Genomic DNA, 21,097 nt, shown 5'->3' on the forward strand with positions numbered 1-21,097 from the left:
AAAGCATATGGCTCCTCCCCAGACATCTCATCTCACATTTTAGATAAATGGGAGAAGTAAATATGAGTTTTCAGCCAAGACCTACTCTCTGCAGCAAATTACATTTTCTGTGCTTGGTATTTATGATTCGAGTCTTTAAAATAACTCAGCTAACGAACTTCAAACAACACTCATTTCCAGCTTACCTACAACACCTCCTCCTCATGAATCTTCCTGTTTACTTAAATAACAGACAAAAAATATTGCTGAAACCTTATAAACTTATCTATAATCAATATTTCCATCAATAAAGTGTCATAGTAATGTTAAAAATATATTGAGTTACTGGAAGCAAAATCAAAATTATTTTTTTTTCAGTTTACTGGGGGAGGGGGCAGAAGGGAAAGAACTGTCTTCAAGATGGTAATTTTTTTAAAGTACCCCTATCCTTTATATAACAACATAAAATGTGCCAATTTTTATGTAAACAAGTTTATTCTGTGAGTATTCAGTAACCAACATGTTGACTTGCATACATAGATAAAATACAGCCATGACTTAATTGAAAAACATCAAGGATGAGAGAGGAAGAAGCAGTTTATTAAGCTGGTGCCACGCCCTGAAGTCTCACTACAAACGAATAGCTTTTCTCAAGCCAACCTGAGATGTAAGGGCATCAGATAGTAATAGTAGCAGGTAAACTTTGAGTACTGTTTATACTAGGAAGAACTCACAGGACTTGGACATAGCTGTAAGCCAAGTCCCTGCTCTATAGTCCATAGCCTAGCTTACAGTATTCCCAAATTACGTGTGCCACTCCTCCAACTGGCACACCACCAGTATCCTTTGTATTTACCTGGTTCAGTATTTTCAGTAGGTACTGGCGATTGGCTGTAAGACCTCAGGCGTACCCTGCACATGCTTCACTACTGAGTCACAACCTTGGCTCCCTTTCTACCTTTTATTATAAACCAAGGTTTCACTACGGGGCCCAGGCTAGCCCTGGCCTTAACACTTCAGGCAGGTTTTGTGTTCATGAGTCTTAGTATTTGGGAATACAAGCCTGTGTCACCAAACATTGCTGACCATGTTGGACCTGAAAACTTGCTCAAGGTCACTTGGCATCCTGGTTAATTGGCCTGCCTCACTGACTACTGCTGGAAGGTTCATTCTCCCCACTAGCATTGAGCCTGAGAGCTAAGCATGACCTTCAGACCCCACGGCTGCCAGCTCGGTGCTATTCCAAGAAATCATTGGAACCTGCCTCTAGAGGCTTTGCAGGAGTGGCCGCTGTGTCCTGCTTACGTCAGTAGGTGGCAGAGAGGAGAGAGACTATGTCTACACTCAGTATTCTGACCTTTGAACATCTGAATGATTAGTAGCTCCACATTGCCTGGAAACAAGAGAGCCTGAGAAGACCACCAGTCAGGCACACTGGAACACAGGACTAGACTGAGGCGACCACCTGACTGGTGACAGACAGGCCCAGAAGGTTCCCCAGAACAGGGAGCAATCCAAAGACTGGAAGAACTCTGCCTGGGACCACAGACCCCAGGTGGGAGTGATCACGAAACAGACAACCCTCACAAGGGGTCACTTGGGCAAACCAGGTGAGGAGCAAGCCCCAGACAACCACAAGACCAGTGCTATAGTAGAACCTGGAAAGGGAACTAGCCTGAGATGGTCACTAGTCTGGTGCCGTGTACTTGAGAAATCTAGGGGGTGGGCATGACCTAGATGACCCTTGCCCCTGCCATAATGTGCAAACAGGACATAGCACTCCTGAGATCAACCAAAGACATGCTGAGACCCAGGGCACCGCTAAAAGGAATAAGGAAGTGATGGAGGAATGGAATAGAAAGAGAAACAGAAGAGTGTGGGCACAATAGACAGAACGGGAGACTCGAGAGTGGTGAGGAACAGCCTGATGTGTGTAGTCAGTGATTCAACCTGGGACCAGGGTGGGGTCCTAGCCTGTGCTAATCTCAAAGTCCATGGCTCTGGAGCAGCAGGGATCTGTTACCACTGTCTGAGGACTGTGCAAACTGGCGCGACCCTCACCTGGGCAGAGCTGGCCCCGAGGACATGACAACAAGAGAGTTGACCCCTCCCCTAGGCAGCTGCTGTACTTGAGAGAGTGCCCTTTCCCACACACATTGCTGGAGTTACATATGAGCAGCCCCAAGAATACCAGCATGGGAGAACTGGCCCTACTACTTGTCTCCCATGTGGTAGTGTGGATGAGGGAGAGATACCTTCCTCCCCTCTCAGCCATCCCCCTGCAGCAGGCAGTAGACCTGGCCCTGGGGTCATGAGAACAGGAGAGCTGACCCTGCCCCTCCCCAGCCGCAGCACACAGAGCAGACCCTGTACTTCACCTGGGCAGCACAGTCGAGCAGGCCCTAGACATGAGGGTACTCTGGACATACTATGTACACTATGGCTTCCACCGTGAGATTTTCTTTTGCTATTGGGGAGACAGGGAACAAAGGGTGGGGGTGGGTATGAGGGGAGGGGGAGATGAGTGGGATTGGGCTGTATGATGGGATGGCATGTGAAACTCACAAAGAACCAATAAAAACTTAAAACAAATTTAAAAGAAGAGAAAAGATGGGTGGCCCATGCAGATAGAACATTCTAGACCTTTGCAGGGGACTTCCTTTTAGGGGCTGGCACTGGTTAACCCTTGAGCAGTTTAGCTCCACTTCAAGTTTATAAAACATCAGCCTGGAAAAGAAATCTTGTTTGCATCAAAATTCTGTCACTTACAAACAAATATTATTTAATTAATCCTAGAGCATAAAAAAAAATCTTAATATTAAGACAAAGCTGAAGATACTTAAGAATCTGAACTTTAGCATAAAACAGAATTTTTTTTTTCTCCGCAAGTGGACTCTTTATCCTTGTGATTTCCTGAGGCAGGGTGTCACCACACAGCCAAAGCTGACCCCAAAGTCAGGAACCTCCAAAATGAAATAATTTTCTTCATTGCTGAGTGTGTAAGTCAAAAACTTCCTTAAATATTTGCTCTCTGGCTGCTTCAATTCTTTGAAAACAAGTATATATTAAAAAGGACACCTTCAAGGGCAGCAAAGTGAATTCACTCTCTATATTTTGGAAGTTAAAAAATTATACCATCAGAAGTATCATTCGAGCAGTGTCACATACAGTCCAGAATGTTTCTCTTTGAGGTGTTGAACAAAGTTGACCAGGAGACATCCTAAGCAATGCAAGCTATTTATCTTGATTGACCATCAGAACTCAACGATAAGAAGAGTCACTGACGACTGCCCACTTTGATCACAGACAGAGAAAACTCAAGTTTCTCCTGGCCAGGAAGCCTACTTCTTGCTAATTAGTTTTCATAGTACTGAAAGGTGCTATGCAGGCTGCTGGGGGCAGGGAAGGGCATCAGCAATCTCACCTGTCAATCATCAGTGATGACTGGCCTACCTAGATATGCCCATGAGTGTAACAGTGGTACAGATGTTATGAGGGTTGCCACCTGCTTTATGAATGGGTTTAAGGCTCATTCTGCAGGATAAAACATGCATGCTTGGTACTGAAAAATTTAGCTCAAATTAAAACCTGAGACTTGGTGGAGTTAGCTCACAGGCCTCAAGATTGAGTCTACTACTATTATTCTGCTAAATGGACACAATATCAAACGTCTGCCTATATTATTACTGCGACTCTCTGCCCTCATCAGAGAGGTTTCTTGCGCAGTGGATAGTAGTTAAAACAGAAACTTATAACTGATGAGGGTGCAGAGAATAAGTACCTGTGGGTTGCTCAGTCACAGACAGGACATCAGTATCACCTCCATCTCCAAGAGGGAGGGACCATCATGGAAGAAGGCACAAATGGATTGTAAGAGCCAGAGGGTAGTCAGGACTACAGCAAGACGGTGTCTTCTGGAGATTACAGGTGGCTGCACTCACGAACTCAAAGCAGCTGTGGTTGCCAGCACAAGGTCCACACAAGATGTAGCTAGTCAATAAACTAACACTTAATGAGGAGAGGGGCTCATGGTCCCCTAACTGAGGAGATATGGACAGTTGACAGGTTCTGTGGATAGGTAAGTCAGTTTCCTTCTTTGGGTTTGACCACTGGTCGACCAACTGCCACAGGGGCTGGCTCCATACCCATGAGTAAGGGGGCAGCACAAACTGAACTCTATGGTTTTTTGTTTATTTTTTAAAGACACAAGAATAGGAGGGGTAGGAAGAAGGGGGTTAGATGGGGGAGGGGGAGGAACAAAAATGGCCAAAACACATTGTCTGATATTCTCAAAGAATTAATAAAATATTATATATAAAATGGATTTTTTAATCCACTCAATGTGCTTCTTTATGTTTAAATAAGTTTCCCCTGATTATTTTCAAGTGAATATGTTTTTAGCAGACAATGAAGAGTTGCGTGCCCTCTTCTTTTGTAAACAGGTATTACAGATATTTCCTCATCAATGGCAGGATTTGAATGTGGTTCAGGCTTTCCTTACTGTCTGGATGAAACTAGCTCTCATTGTTAAGTTTTATGTTTATTCTAACTAAAATGCAAGTCTGGGAAGACTATCCCAGCTCCACGCTGTGATTTAAACATGTTCAAGGCAGAGCCAGATCTCCAAACTCACATATTGACGCTACTTGAAATTGGGGGTCTCTGGGTGGACTTAGAATTCTGAACGCCAACAAGGGTGAAGCTCCCATCCTCCATTTGTGATGTTCTCCTCCATATCATTATGTAACAAGAAAACCCTCACCAGACTCGGAAGAGGCAATGGTATCTTCCTGTTGGACTTCTCAGTCTCCAGATCCATAAACCCATTCAAACTCTTATTCTTTAGAAAGGACCCAATCTCAGTCTGTGCTCTACACTTTGTCTCCATATTTGCTCCAGTGAGTTTTTGTTCCCCTTTCTAAGAAGGACCAAAGCACCCACACTTTGGTCTTCCTTCTTCTTGTGCTTCATGTGGTCTGTAAAGCATAGAGCAGAGACTGAAGGAAAGGTCATCCAGAGACTGCCCCATCTGGGGATCCATCCTATATACAGGTCACCAAACCCAGACAATATTGTGGATGCTAATATACTGACAGGAGCCTGATATAGCTGTCTCCTCTGCCAGAGCCTGACAAATATAGAGGTGGATGCTCGCAGCCAACCATTGGACTGAGCATGGGATCCCCAATTTAGGAGTTAGAGAAAGGACTTATGGAGCTGAAGGGGTTTGCAGCCCCATAGGAGGAACAACAATATCAACCAACCAGAGCTCCCAGGGGCTAAACTGCCAACCAAAGAGTACACATGGAGGGACCCATGGCTCCAGCCGCATATGTAGCAGAGGATGGTCTGGTTGGACATCAATGGGAGAAGAGGCCATTGGTCCTGTGAAGGCTTGATGGATGCCCCAATGTAGGGGAATTCGAGAATGGGGAGGTGGGAGTGTGTGGGTGAGTAGGAAAACACCCTCATAGAAGCATGGGGAGAGGGTAGGGGAAAGGGGGTTTCGGGGAGGCGGGAGAAAGGGATAATATCTGAAATGTAAATAAAGAAAATATCCAAGAAAAAAAATAAGGACCCAATCTCAAGAATTTTGTCATAGCAACAGACTAAAACATTACACTTCAAGGATCCAGGAAGACTTCTGGTAAAAAGGACTTTAGAGACAAAGATGAAGGATGTGTTGAGACAACTCTGAGTAATAAAAACAGGGAGCAGAACTCTACGTACACTGGGGACAATCTACCTGTGCCACAGCTCTTTAAAGAGTGCATGTTACATAACCCGTGTAAATGTGGACAAGCTGATCTCTACTTGGTATTCCAATATACTTGGTAATTCATCGATCACACACAGAAAGCATAGTATCTTTGGAAAACCCTAAGAAGCTTATTTTTTATCTTACCCAATCACATGGCACAAAAAGCACCAAGAGAGTCAAATGGTCAGTTAATAAGCATGGTCTGTAATTTTCAGTTTGTCGGCAGCTGGCTCCTGGTTGATATTTGTAAATAAATCTGTAGTAGGTGTATCCCTTCATGTTTGGATGAATTTATCCTTATATCCTTGGCTATTACAATTAATACGGTCATCTAAAAAGGCTATTCACTGGAAGGAAACATATTACTGTGGGGCTTTCTCTGAAAAAGACTTCTAACCAGAGCCACCCCCTAAGATAGGCGGAAGGTGACTTAGAAATCTGTATTTCATTAAGTTCTAGAGACATGACTCAAATTCGCTTGTTGAAGCCAACCTCTAGTTGGAACCACTCTTTCCTTTGTCTCTGTCCCTTGCTCCCTAGCCACTTTCTTACTGTAATTTGCAATCACAACCGGCAGAAAGTAAGGCACTGTGTGGCTGCTGGAAATGCAGTGATCTTAACTCCTGGAGAGGATGGGCTAGCCTCCTGAGATGCTCCCACCACAAGGAGATGCTGAGAAAGCAGAGCTGTACAGAGAGATAACTAAACTGGCTGGAGAAGCAAAGTAAAGACCCACACTGCAGCAACCCCTGGTTTTCTAGTTCTCATATGCTTGCCTTCCTTATTATCTTGGGACTTTTTAACGCAGCCATGTTTCCTTTGCACACTCACACAAAAGAGGATTCACACGCATACACACGCACTCGCGCGCGCGCACACACACACACACACACACATCATTTTAGTTTGAAATAATCTTTGCTTGGTTTCTATTGGAATTTAAGTAGTGAACCTGATTGAAGCCAGAGTCTAAAAGAGAATACCTTGGTTGACATGTGGATATTGGCTCCTTTGTCCAGAAGCAAGGTGACCATGTCTGTGTGCCCCTCTTGTGAGGCCAGATGCAGTGGAGTGACCCCTTGCTTTGTCACAGTGTTAGTCTCGGCCCCATAGTTCAGTAGTGTGGAAGCTATCTGCATCTGATTCTTCTTGGCAGCAATGTGTAAGGGAGTATAGCCATTCTACAACAGAAACAAGAAAGATAGATATGACCCACACATACACACACGATACACATAAAGACACATCACATCACATAGAACACATGCATGCACACACATTGCACACAGAGAGGAACATTTAATAAGTGCTCAAATATTTACCGCCAATGGAAGTAATGAAGTATAATCAGCCAGAAAAGATAAATGTGAGCTGACAGCTAATTTAGATGCTTAGCTATAACGTGATTCTATCTGACCATACCCAGATCTTTGCCACCAAAGACACAGGATCACCTGTTATCCTTTGGAACAGATCCAGATGGAAAGGCACCCAATCTGAAAGTCTCTCCATAATTGGATTCTCTCCCAAACACGAAAGAAAGTACAGCAGGCACCTCTTCTACGTGATAGTCCTCAGTACCCGGTGGGGAGTTGCTTCTCTGTCTAGAAACTTTTCTAGATGCTTCCCTCATCCAGGCTAAGTATCCCATTCCTTCAAGTGTTCTGACCCTTTGGTCATTTCTAATCTTCTCTCTCCAAAAGATGGCCTCTTCTGTGCTGACTATGATCTATCCATAATGCTCTCTGAATCGTCCAGTCTCCCGCCACTGGAATTCTATGTCAGATATGGTTTTAACCACATAGAATCAAATGGAGTTACTTCTAAGGTATTGTTAGGATATTTTTCCCCAAATGGTTCTAACTGGAGTGTTCTTTCCTCTCCCTGAGCAAATGCTATTTAAGTCCTAGAATAAGCCAGGCTCGGTGACGGGGCAAGGAACACAATGTGGTTAAAATTTGCGTTGTTAGGAATCTAATGTAATATGACTATTTTCCAATCATGATAAAAAAGTCTAACATCTGATTTTAAAATATATTTTTTCAAACAAGTGGCTGAAAGACATAACAGCTATGTATGGTTTCAACATTAAAAATGTATGTGCAAACAGCCTAAACTGAGAGGATAGTGGATAATCTGTTGCTAGGTAACCAGGCTTGGTAAGAGCTGTGCTTACATACAGATGACAGATACACAACACGAAGATATTAGTAGTCTACAGACCCTCTTAAAACTCTCCACAATGAAGTTGATGGAGATAAACATTTAAAAGACAAAGAAACGAGAGACTCCTTGTAAAATCAGAGTAAAAAGTTTGATGTTAGAAGGAATGAAGGTATGAAAGGTTATGTTTTATAGGCAAGGAGGAAAAATCTATAATGCCTTTGTCAGGTTATATGACTCAGGATCTAAAACACTGACAGCTAGTAATAAGATTAATTTTCACAAGCTAATATGCACTCCCTATTGATAACTGCTGGTTCTAAAAATTGCAAATATATATATATATGTATATATATATATATACATATATACATATATGTATATATATATATATACACACACATGTGTACATGTATATGTATTATATATATAAAATTAGTATACATGTACATATGTACATATATATTTATATAGTAAAAGGTTTTAGACAGAGCAATAGGTAGAAACAGTTGTTTTGTTTTAAGTTACCAATAGCAAAAGTTATTATCACTGTTTCATGGAAGTTATTTAGAAGCAAGGCCCATGTATACTTGGATTATAGATACATGGCACCCGGAAATTTGGGGCTCTGGTCCTCACCTTGGCCGTGGCATGAGGGGAAGCACCCTTCTCCAGCAGCAACAGCGCCACCTTCTGGTTGTCATAATGAGCAGCAACATGGAGCGGGGTAAGGCCATTCTGTAAAGGTGGTATTTGAATCTCACTCAGCATTAATACATTAGCGCTAGCTGCTCTGAAGCTACCAGGATGCGTGGACGGTGCTATCGATTAATTACATGTTAATTAATTAATATGGTCAGTGGAAAGATAGTTTTCATATTAGAAACATAACTAAAATTAAGAATGTTTGCGCTGAAAATTAGCAAAGGGCAGCTTTCTGGTCACAACAAACAGAAGTCCAAATTTCTATGTACACCACAAGGATTCTTACTATAGAGAAGCTGTGGGACCTTCAGGATAAGACACGGGGGAAAAATGCTTCTAAATTGCAGTCTACAACAAAGGTTAGGGGCATATATTCCCAACTTGTGTAGTTGGTGTAATTGTGCCTGGTGCATTATTCTTGATTTCTGATGAGTGATTTAAAAAAAAAAAAATGAGTCAACAGAATCCGATGACAAAAACATGCTACAGAAACCCCTTACCTTCCCTGCTGAATCTGCGGCTGCACGACGTTGCAAGAGAAGTTTTGCCACATCCAGGCTTCCATACTTGGCTGCTACATGCAGGGGAGTGAAGCCCTTCTATAGTCCGACGACAGAGAAATGTGAGAGAAATGTAAAAATTAGGGATTTTCCCCCTAAATTCCTTACAAAATTTTTGTTAACCTATTAAGCAAACTTTGTTGAGTCTCTAGTTGTAAAAATTGATGGCATGAAATCTGCCAGTCCTGGATAAGTCTACAGGTTAGGAATAAGGTTTACCCAAACCTGGTAGGAGCTTTCTTAGGCTTGATGGAGTAAAAACAACAATAACAACAAATGTGTCTGAAATCTTGGGGACTGGGTCTTGACATTAATAGACTTGAGATTCATAACCTCCACTGGTTCAGTAAACCGCTTTGATTTATGAATGGAAAGCAGAACACCGGAGGCACGTCTTTGCTTGCTCTTGCCCCATCTAAAACAAACACGACCAAATTAATAGCTGTCTTCAGTTTCTTATAGACTCTTTTATACTTTCCATTCCAAATTTGTTTACTTAAGTTTTAGATTATTTTATGAAGCTTTGGTTGAAAAGAAAACGATTTGATTCAGCTGATGTACTTTCTGCAAAACTGGCCAGAGAGATGATCTACAGAATAAAATAAAAAGGGTATTCTACTAAAAACATTGGTTTTTAACATAGTGACATTCGTCTTCTTTCCCCAAAGACCATGCTGTCCAAGGATCAATTCCTCGAGTCAAATCCATTGTCCTTGTATGCCAATGGCTAATGAGCACTCAACAGTTAACCACAAACTGAAGCTTTAACACTGTTTTTAAAAAATGCTTGCCCTACACATTTTATATGCATACCCTCAATGTTCTGCGAGCCTAACCAACTGAGGCACTTCAATGAGCAGCACGCTATAAATAGCATGAGTCCCAGTCCTGAAACCTCCAGGTGGCACAGCTTGTGCCCTATGATGTCACCCACCCTCCTGGACAGACACCTCAGCCTCATGCTTTTCTGGAACAATAGCAGGAGTCAGAGAACTCTAACACTCCCCAGGGCCCAAAAAATAAACCCAGCAAATACTTCTGTACTGGGTACAATTTAAGTCCCCATCAAAAGCACCGAATATCTCCCAAGAACCAATACTGCCCTTTCAAAGTGTCAGCAGATCAATTATTTTTAATTAAAATGACATTTTAATTTCTATTTTTTTATATATAAAAGAAGTAAGCATTTGGTCTTAGTAAGTTCTTGGATGAGAATGAATTCTCTGGCTTTTTTCCCCGCGTGGGACAAATGTAGGAATGGCTGGAGGATGGCTTCCTTTAGCAGCCTTCCATAGAAGTTCACCTGCTGACATGCTGTTGAGGCTCTGCCCCCAGCACTCCGTGAGCACAGGGTTGGATTGTGCTAGCTTGGGTAAAGTAGACTACTGTGGTGCAACATTATAGGGTGGAAGAAAATAACCGCCTATCCTTACAGTCCAGCTGGGGCTGGACTGACTCCTTTGTACTTTTGGAAACCCTTGTCAAGCCAAACTACTTAGCTGGTGCAGGATGACAGGATCCTGGCGGGAAGGCATCTCTTGAGTCACTGGCCACTTCTTTCCCTGTGAATCTTATCAGGGCTTCGTCTCCTTCTTGTATTTATAAACACATAAGAGACTTCAATGATGGCGAGTCACCCAGGCTTCAGCTCTCCTGAGTCCTAAACTGCTCTGTGTAACAATTGCGTCCAGTTTACTACTCTACTGCACTATGGCATTGGATAATTTTTCAATCCTAAAAATCTTTGAAAGACAGGAAACTACTTTCTATTCCTTTACTTTTATATCTATTAATTCTATCCCTTTGGATGCTCATCAGTTGAGATGGCTGCCAAGTCTCTTGTGTTGCCGTAGTCATCGCACCTTGGTTGCACTGAGTGTAGGTTCTGAGTTTTTTCTTTTTGAAGGGTTTTTAAAATGCATTCACCTTTTCAGGCGGGGTAATTTGAAAATGTATCCACTTCTTATGTCAGAACATTTGAAAATGCTTTTATTTTTATTTTGTGTATGTTAATGTACATGAGGCCTGACCGTGTGACTGTGCACCACATGTTGCTTCAGAGGCCAGTAGAGGGTGTCACAGTCCCTGGAACCGGAGTTGCAGTTGGCTTTCTCGGATGCTTTGTGAGTGCCAGGTCCTCTGTAAGAGCAGCAAGCGTTCTTCACCAGTGAGCTAGAGCTCTAGCCCCACATCAGAACATTTTTCTGAGTATTTTTCTGATTAGCCTTGTGTTGAGAATAGCTAGTAGACTGCTCTCCTTCTGAGGGCTCCGAGGGAGGCCACAGCAATACTTCAGTCCATACTTGATAACTTCCTTGGCCTCAGGCATTTACTGAAAGCCAGCTAAAATGGCGTTTCACATCATGTGAACTGCTACTGTATATGTGGAAGTACTTTGCCCTGTGACAGGCTCACGTAGTCTAGGATTCTGTTTGCCTGGTTTTTGTGTTCCTTTGCATTAGCTCAATCTAATTTGCTCCAGGGACGTGGGCATATTCATGCTTTATCGTGACTCATCCCCATGTAGTGAGTCTCGAGTGGAATATATCCAAGAGACAGAAAAGCTGCCCTGTCTGACCATGGAGCCTTGAACACAAGCTTGGGATACTTTAGTCTTTTTGCTTGGTGTTACTGCAGCTTATGAACTGATCTGCAAACCTGCTCTGTTTAGTTGCGGTTAAAAAAAAAAAAACTACAGAGAGAGTGAACCTGGCAAACATTTGGGCAGTGGTGTGAATAAGGGACCCCATTGACTCAGGGATCTGAACACTTGATCTCCAGTTGTGGGCACTCTTCGGGAGAGCTGTGGAGCCTTGCCTGACTTTCCATTCTTTCTCTGCCTCCTGGTGTGCTGATGTAATGTGATCATCCAGGTTCCTTCTCGGGCCACCCATTGCCATGCCATCCCTGACACTGGGAACAGCTCCTTTCTGGACTTATAAGCCACGATAATCGCTCTCTCACAAGAGATGCTTTGGGTCATGATATTTTATCTTAACAACAAAAAGGACCCGACACAGTTGGACAAAGGAAATGAAATACCACATGAGAGGTGATGGGGTTAGCACTGGGAAGGGCGGGATATAAGCAAGCAAACTGTCACTCGGCTCTGTCACCAAGCAAACTGCACTATTGCACTAAGGCAGGATTTTCTCCTCACTGGTGGTGACAATTCAATGTATTTGGGAATCCCCCTTTTTTTTTTCTCTAGAGAATATGTATATATTATAGTCAAAAGGGGGGGAGTAAACTTTGCTTTGTAGTAATGAAATTGTAATTACTATTTCTGGATACCTATACCAAGCAGAACTGGCACATGAAATAGAAGACAGTAATGCAGGAATTTTCCTTGAAGACATGACATAAAAATTTACAACCTCCTCCCATCGTTTAGATTGTAATCTAAAATACTCAGAGACAGAAACAAGCCAGAGGCCTGCCAGAGATTTTTCCCCTCCTGAGACTCTTCAGGAGCTGAATGAAGCCTTGGTTCCTCTTAGTCACCCCCACCCCTTACCTTGGTCGCTAAGGAATGGGCTGCTCCCGCTTCCAGCAGGACAGAGGCCACGTCTACCTGTCCTTCCCGAGCAGAGATGTGTAGTGGTGTGTACCCATTTGTAGTGGCTGCATCGGGGTGAGCCATATGCTGTAGAAGCAGCTGGACAATTTCCGTCTTCCCCAGCCTGGAGGCAATGTGTAAAGGTGTCTGCTCCTCCTACAAGGCAAGGCAAGAAGGAATCAGTTAGGTCCCGGCAAACCCAACCTTATTAGCAGTGCAGGCCTCTCAAACACTTCACGGTGCCTTCCTCTAGGAAGATATCTTCATGTACGAAGAGGCAGTAGTAATCTCTTCTCAAAAAATAATTGTTATTACCCTGTCATGGCTTTATTTGTATTTGTTATAGAAGTGATCTATTTGACCACAAAAAAAACTCTCTTAAATTTTTAAAAAGATTTTATGTGTTCAGTTATATGTATGGAAATGCACCATGAATGTATAGTTCCCACAGAAGGCAGAAGAGGCATCCGATCGTCTGGAACTAGAGTTTTAGACAGTCTGTGAGCCATTATAACGGTGTGGAAATCAAACCCAAATCTTCTGCAAAAACAGAAGGTGCTTTTAACCACTAAGCCCCTTCCTTAGATTTTCAAAAAGTATGTATGTGCATTCATAAACTTGGTAACTGTTTGATGAATACCCCAAAACTATCTTTTCATTCTTTCTGTCTTCAACTCTATGCTTACTTACAGGCAAACTCATGATTTTGAAGGAGAAAAGAAATCAAGTCCAGAATCCCTAAGACCTAGATTTTCCTCCAAGAGCTTTCAACAAGAGGCAAAATTTATTCTGGGAACTGAATCAAGAGAAAAGACCCAAGGAAGCTGGAAATGCTCTTTCTACTTCCCTCCTGAGCCAAGGACACAACGGATGGCCATTTTGTTCTCGGAGAGCTGTGGATAAAGACTACATTGTAAAATGATTTAAAGAGATGCTGTTCCAGGAAGCATTGCAGATGCTCTTGCAACGCACATCTAGGACTTCAAACATGAAATGGAACTCTGCAACAAAAAAAAAAAAAAGAGTAAACTCTCTGCCAAGTGTTTTTGCTCTAAAAACAGAGAGGATGGAGCTGAGGAGAATGGGCAGGAAGGACATATTCGGCAAGGCTCATGAGATCACCTGACTCTAACGTGTACTCGAGGTTAAAAGAACTGAAAAAAAAGAAAGAAAGAAACTACTGTCACTTATAAAAATAAAATTGAGTGTGCCCCTCAGAATGCAAAGGGGTGTGTCTTTATAATATTTTCCAGGGGGAGTCACCATAAAAGAGGTTTTAGAAAACCCATAGGAAGAGGTGAAATAGCATCATATGAATTCAAGATAGGAGGAAATTAATAAGTAATAGCAACACAATTATTTTACCAATGGAATTGGAATTTTATAAAAAACCCTACAACTTACAAATTTCTTTCACGCATGGTGCATGTATGATTCGCCCCATAATAGATATCAAAAGAAAACATAACATGTATTGCTGAGCAGTTTTTCTAGAACAAGTGACTAAGAGAGCAGTGAGGTCTCAAAGACTGCCCAGGGTCATTCAAGCGACTCAGACACCAAAGACAGATGCAGGAAGATGGCCAGGAAGAAAATCAGGATAAGATGATTTTTGACAGGGAAGATCAGAGGAAGAGTAAGGGATGAGCAAAGCAATTGGAGTGAACTCAGGACCAGAAGAAGAGCTTCCGTGACTGTCTGCTGCTGGGTTCTCCTCTTAACTTTTGCCAGCAGAACCCAGTGGGGAGACGAGAAAAATCAATACATTCAAATGGAGACTAACAACTTTTTTAGAGTATTAGTTTTGTTTTATGTGTGGGAGTCAATTATAGATTTTTACAGAGTAGGGAGGGGACTGCAGAGATGGTGATCTTTGGATTTCCAGTCAACTGACAATTTGTAACTGGTAGTAAACTGGTTAAGTTATTATCTACAGTTCCCTGGTTCTCAGACCCCAGAGCAGTAAAGTACTTGTTTGTTTGTTTGTTTGTTTGTTTGTTTGACTAAAAGCTAGTCAATGTCTTACCTACTTTTAAAATACTTTCGTATATTTTCATCTGAAAATGGAAAAAGAAATAACATAAATTTCACTAAGAAAATCCTTTAAACAGGTACATAAAGTCTTTTCAGTTTGAACAATTATTTCTTTGCTGAACTGTAAAGCTTGTATCTGTTGCCCCAGGATAGAGTTAATTGAAACCAAGGCAAAACCAAAACAAAACATGAGAACATGCAGCAGACTTAGAAGAATGGACAAAGTGATGGAGGAGTCCTTGTCCCCTGACCCTTTCCAAAATAAGGCCTTCTCACCGGGTGCAAGAGCCTGGGACACAGCCTAGACAGGAAGCAGGTGCTCCCAGCCTCGTTACAGAAGCCTGCTGTTTCTCTTGCTCCTAGGCAACCAAAATTAAGAAAGACTTGCTGAGCCCAAACTTTTTATAAAAAGACGGAAAGAACAGCAGCTGGGCCAAGGTTTAAAAGTTTGATGTGACTCCTGCTACTAATGTTCCCCAGAACCATGTCTGCTGGCAGCCGAGAAAAAGTTTAGCAGTTAAGTTTCAAGTTAGCTGAAGCCCAAGGATCCTGTCATTGCTCAACTCGAAAAACAAAGGCCAGACCCACGATTGGGCCAACAGAACAAGCCCCTAACCAAAAGGGATCCCAGAGGGAAGACCTTGGTGGATTTCTGACTTAAATCCACTGAGGACAATGGACAAATAGGGACTTCCTGATGGAAGGGCCAAAACTCACCAAGGGACAAATGCAGAGTGCCTCCATAGCCCTGCTTTCCAATCTGTCTGGAAAAATATGCCTTAGCCCCTGGAGTGGCTGCCTTTACTTTTGTTCTTTGGGGTGGTTGGTGCTGCGTACTAACTTGCTGTCTGCATGGACCCCATGGGTGCTCTAGCAGTGAGCTCCAGTTCAGCACGTTTGCACTTTTAAAATGAATAATATTAATGTGATTATATGCATTTCTTCTTCATACATACAGATAGATAGATATTGATATAGATATATAGGAAGTAGAGAAAACATGACTAAGCCCCTGCTTATATGGTGATGACATATTACTTCAGGAATGTATGAAGTAAACTAAAGACTACCACAGTTCTTGAGCACGAGCCCAGTGTAATAAATGAGCAGAATTTTAAGCTATTTCCTCTTCAGGGGTTGGGGGATAAGTACCAGAATAATGGTATTAGATTAAGAAAAGAAAATTCTTAATTTCCTAAGTGTGTATGTGTCTGGGAAGTAGAAAGGCGATACTTGCTTATTTTTCTGCCTGATGCCTGCTCATTATCTTTTGAGAGCTATCCTTCATCCTTTGGAGGAAGTGGACATCTCATAGTCCTTGTGGCTCTCTACAAGATGGCATTCATTTGCATTCCAGCCTCTAAATAGGCTGCATCATAATCAGGGCCCAGGGTTGAACCTAGGATCTGGAGGAGAATACGACTAGAAACTTCTCTTTTTCTTAGGGTGAAGATAGAAGGAGAACTTGAAAACAGGAACAGCTTTACACTTAAGATAAGGACAGCTTGCTGACTTCCTTCTGCAAGCCACATCCCAGTCAGAAGGACTTTACTGGGGAGGTATTATTGGCTTCTGGCAGAGCCAGTTAGAAGAAAAAAAAAAAAAAAACAACTCAAGGCCATGGGAGAAATCCTTTTTACTCAAATCTGAGACCACAGTTCATCAGTGAAATCTTGAATTTTAGGACCCTAAGTCAACCTCCCACCCAAGGCTGTACAGCCCATAAAATAACTTATGTGAAAATGTTTTATGAATTATGTAGCATCCAACTAATGTTGATGAAAACACAAAGTTCTAGGAAAACATTAAAGGACTCAGCTAAACAAAAGCCAAAACTTCATGGCCTGAATGTAAACTGATACCATGTTCTAAAAGGGAAATCCTGGGTCCTAACCTGTCATCAGCATCACAAGAGTCGATTCTGGGGTGGGATCATGGGCACCGCCTAGATCCTTGTTTAAACTGCAGAAAAAAAATGTTCCAGCCTGCAGTGAAGAGGGCACCTGGGTGGCTGATAAACAAAGTGGCATTTGGGAAGCACTGCTCTGCAATATATGGACCCTGTTCGTAATAGAGGGATGGCTAGACTAAGGGAGTTCAAGTGCATGGCAAAGCTGAAAAGAAAGAGACATAATAGCACGTGAAACTCAAATTGAAAAACAGAAAGAAGCCTATGTTTCTTTATGAAGAAGAATAAGTGTGATTGCAAAGGAGGAAAAAGCAGAGTCTCCATGCTACAGACATAAACAATGTCGGGACACCACAGTCTCTCAAAGGAAAGAGGCTCCAACTAGCCATGTAAGGAGCTTCAGAAAATGTCCAAAGATGGCGACCTCTTCACTAGTTAGCTTCAGCTGTCAACTCGACCCAGCCCAGAGTTACCTGAGGGAGTCTCAGTTGGAGGATAGCCTGGATCACATGAATTGGTTGGCCATAAAACAGTTCCTTTCAGTGCTGGAGTTTGAATCCAGGGCTTTGAGAATGCTGGGCAAAGAACTTTGCCACTTGGCTGCATTCTCACTGACCTCAATAGAGCTGTTTCTTAAATAGTGAATTATAGGCACGCTTAAATGGAGACAAGAAAAAGACTTGTCATAGAAAAAAAAAAATACAGTTGAATAACAAAATCTCCAAACAAGGAAAAACATGATATATGCATGATTCTTTTTTAAGATTTTTTTATTTGACATGTATAAATGTTCTGTCTGCATGCATGTATGTATGGTTTGTATGTGTACATATTCGTGGAAGTCAGAACGAGAAACGGAGTTACAGGACATTGTGAGTCAACATATGGGTGCTGGGAATTGAACTCCTGTCCTCTGCAAGGGCAATGTTCTGAGCAACTGAGCCATCTCCCCACCCACAATGGTGATTTTATTAACGACATAAATTGCATGGCTTCTGAGAAGGATAGAAAGGCAGATGAGATCTAACACAAAAGTCATACCAAGGCTACCTGTATTCTATGGATTCCTCCATGTCTGTGGAGATCATCATTAAAAAGTGTCTGGTAACTCTGCCAAGTCAGACACTTGACTTGAACACCTGGGAGTGCCCACAGACAGTGAACACCTGCAGAAGGACTTGGGGGTTTCTGAGTCCAAATCTCATCTTCAAGGATAAAGATGCAGAGGTGGAGTAACCTGGGTTAGATCACTTACAATCTTAACGATTAAGATGTTTTCCCTCCAAAAGAGCTATTTTCCTCATTGACTTCATGACGGTATGTCTCAAGATCAACTGAGTTCTAATGGGCTTATGGAAATGCAGGAAGAGAGAACATATCTAAGTAGTCTATGAGAATCCCAGTGCTGTGCCTGCAAATGTTAACAGAGCAATATTCAAAAGGAAACAAAAGATACAATAGGGCCAAGAAGCTCAGCTGCATTTAGGAGAGAAAGAATGTAATACAAAGAGAAAAAAAAATTAAAAGAAAAAGAAAAATCCTAACCTGAGAGGGAGTTAGAACTGCCTAGGAACAGAGAAGTGTGATCAGGTACCGTCTCATGCCTATTGTTCTGGTATAATAAATATGCAGAATACTCAAGTCTATAAACACCAGAGTAGAGAGAAAAGAAGATATCATAACAAGATGGGGAAAATAAAACCAGTATGAGGAAAGCTTTGAACTTTGAAGGCATGTTTTCAGATAATTTGGAAAGAATCAGTATGCAAATATATGTTTAGTATATATAATGTCATACAGTAGAGACAAGACTTAAATTTACAGAACAGATAGACATGAACATGGTTTTCAAGATTAAAGACTGATAAAGTGGAAGCCGATGCTATATTTATTGTATGCCAGATTTTCTAAATGTAACTGCACTCCATTCTAATGTTCCCGTGGCTTGAGTGTGTTTTCATTGCACACACTTACATAGTCTTCCTTTATTATAATGTTATTAATCGGATGCTCTCCCTTTAACAACCTATGGTAACTCCTGCTGTCAGCTTGATAGATTGGAAGAGCACACTTGTGAGTGTTTTGTGAGGGCACTCCCTGAGATAACTGAGGGGTGGGAAGTACAGCTTCCCTAATTGTGAGCATCACCATCCAAGAGACTCCAGTCCCTGGATGAAGTACCCTAACAAAGGCTTGCATTCTCTTTGCTTCCCAGACTCTATGGAGTGTGTAGCTTTGCACTGTTATGCTATTTGAGACTCATACCATGCCTAGAAAGACAGATCCATCCAATCATAATCTGAAACTGTGGACCCGAGAGCCTAGATTATTCTTTTCTCCAAGTTATTTTCTCAGATATCGCAGTAATGAAATGATGACTGATATGGACACTGTGGAATTTTAAAATACAGGAACTACAGAAGACACACCAACTTATAGAGGGGGGGGGGGGGCATGTACTGCAGAAGAACACTGGGTGAGCAGCACTTACCCTGGCTCTGGCATCCACAAGAGCACCATTCCTCAGAAGACATCGGACCACTTCCACCTGCCCAGCCCGGGCCGCCATGTGAAGAGCTGTCTCACCACGCTGCCAAAAAACAGATTGCGCAATTGTAAATAACCCACCCCCCCTGGACAGCGAAGAGGAAAGATGTTCCCTTGGTGAAATTCAGCAAGCTATCCAAGTGTATAAGAGATCTATAGGAAGGCATAAGTTTTCAGCTTAGAAAAACATAGTTTTGCATCTTCTCTATCTTTAGAAAGACAAATGTTTGGAAATGTTTTCCATCAATGACAAACTAGTGAACTTACCCAAATATCCAGGACACCCTGTGGTTTAGCTTCACGATCAATCCTGTGTAACTTACGTGGTTTGGGGTGAAGATGTGACCTCTCGTCCTATAAACCTAAAATCTGTCATCCATCCCATTCAATGAAAAACTTCAGATGTCAAAGATCAACACATTGCAAAAAAATAAAAATCACATCACTTATACCATACATAAATAATTTCTTTTCAAATTTCAAACCATACTACTGAACACAATCTTCTGTCTGTCTTTTTGTTGTGAAATTAAACTGTGACTACTTAAATAAGAGATCTAATTTTTCCAGGAAGACCATTTTCCCGGCTTATTTTAATGATCATATTTGATTACAGATGGTGATGTGGAAGGCTACTGAGAGATGAGTGATGTCGCTGGCCACATTTTCACTTGCTGCATGGGCTTCATGTCAGTCCTCAGGTGTCTATGCAATACCCAGGTCTAACATACTCCTCAGGAGGTGATGAAGAAGAGGTTAGAGACAAGAGACTATTCTTAGAGGGAAACCTGTTCTCACTGAAGTGGGCAGAGATTCAGTCATTCAAATAACCTCAGAGTTAGAGCACAATATTAGAATGAAACAAGATGACTCAGCACAGCTGCTCTAGAAGGTAAGCTGACAATGACAAAGCAGAGGAACGCATTTCATGGGCCAATGCTCACGGCTCTTTTCTCACCATAATGACATCCATCGCTTTTGCAGTTATGAGGAATGTGTGTCAAGTGATATGATTAGAAAGCATTAACCTAGATATTGATGTGAATATTGTCTTCTGGGCTAATGGCTCATGTGTCATCTACTAGCCTCGCTTTCTGATGGTTAATACTGACTCTGTAATATATAGGAAATGTGATGTTCTATAAAATTCCATGAGTCAAGCCTGCCTGTGCTCTCTAGATGCATGGCGAGCGTTTTCCTCTCTGGACATGATTTTATCCTTTTTCCTGCTGTTATTCACACGTGTCCAAATAAGCTAGACTGGTGACTTATGATCACGGAAAGAGAAAAACTCAACTTTGTTTCTAGGTCTGATAAGGTTAGCTATTTCACTAATTGTTGGAGAAATAAAGACAGCAATATTTCCTTCCAGAAATTAAGTCAAATATGCCCCCAAGGAATGTCTATGCAAAGTTGAATTTACATGTTTATGTTTAAACCATATTTTATTAATATGTTTTCAAAATATAAAAATATTTCAAGTAGTAGTATTTAAATATTTTTTAAAACCTTTATTTTATGCCTATTTTAAGTTATCTTGTGGTTTCTGCACATTTGAAGGTGATATATATATTTATATTAAAAATGTATATACATATGCTTCATATAAAATGCTGACCTTCATATTCCAAGAGCACACCTGGTCATGCTACTTTATGAGGATTGTCTTGTTGAAGCCTTATTTACTGCTTTTGGGATAACGGGCATTTACAGTAAACTGTGTTTACTGTTTACTCTTTATATTTCACCTTGTTTATGGATAAGTATAAGGAAAGAAAGTCAGCAAATATTGCCTTACTCAGAACGTTTCATTTCCTGGTTGTTGGGCATAGCCTGATCTCCTCATTTTAAACTACTTAACTTTAGAGATTAGTTTAAAA

At 41.6% G+C, this 21,097-nt stretch overlaps 1 protein-coding gene and 1 non-coding gene across 45 annotated transcripts in view; one reads left to right on the top strand and one right to left on the bottom strand.

Annotated features, from left to right (window-relative positions):
* Ank2 (ankyrin 2, brain) overlaps positions 1-21,097 on the bottom strand; it is a 578,741-nt gene that overhangs the window by 82,524 nt on the left and 475,120 nt on the right. For 40 of the 44 annotated variants that reach the window (XM_006500891.3, NM_001327938.1, XM_006500893.3 and 37 more), the window contains 5 exons: positions 19,162-19,260; positions 12,686-12,883; positions 9,109-9,207; positions 8,543-8,641; positions 6,724-6,921 (listed from right to left, as the gene is read on the bottom strand). In XM_006500891.3, coding sequence (XP_006500954.1) covers positions 6,724-6,921; positions 8,543-8,641; positions 9,109-9,207; positions 12,686-12,883; positions 19,162-19,260 — 693 coding nt within the window. The remainder of the gene's footprint in view (positions 1-6,723; positions 6,922-8,542; positions 8,642-9,108; positions 9,208-12,685; positions 12,884-19,161; positions 19,261-21,097) is intronic. The other 4 variants (XM_030252368.1, NM_001327939.1, XM_017319430.1 and 1 more) reach the window with 1 other exon arrangement.
* On the top strand, positions 1,239-1,370 carry Gm25501. Its single transcript, XR_003954792.1, has one exon. It is a non-coding gene; the product is annotated as a small nucleolar RNA SNORA17 (small nucleolar RNA).

This window comes from Mus musculus, chromosome 3 (assembly GCF_000001635.26).
Source record: "Mus musculus strain C57BL/6J chromosome 3, GRCm38.p6 C57BL/6J".
Lineage (NCBI taxonomy): Eukaryota > Metazoa > Chordata > Mammalia > Rodentia > Muridae > Mus > Mus musculus.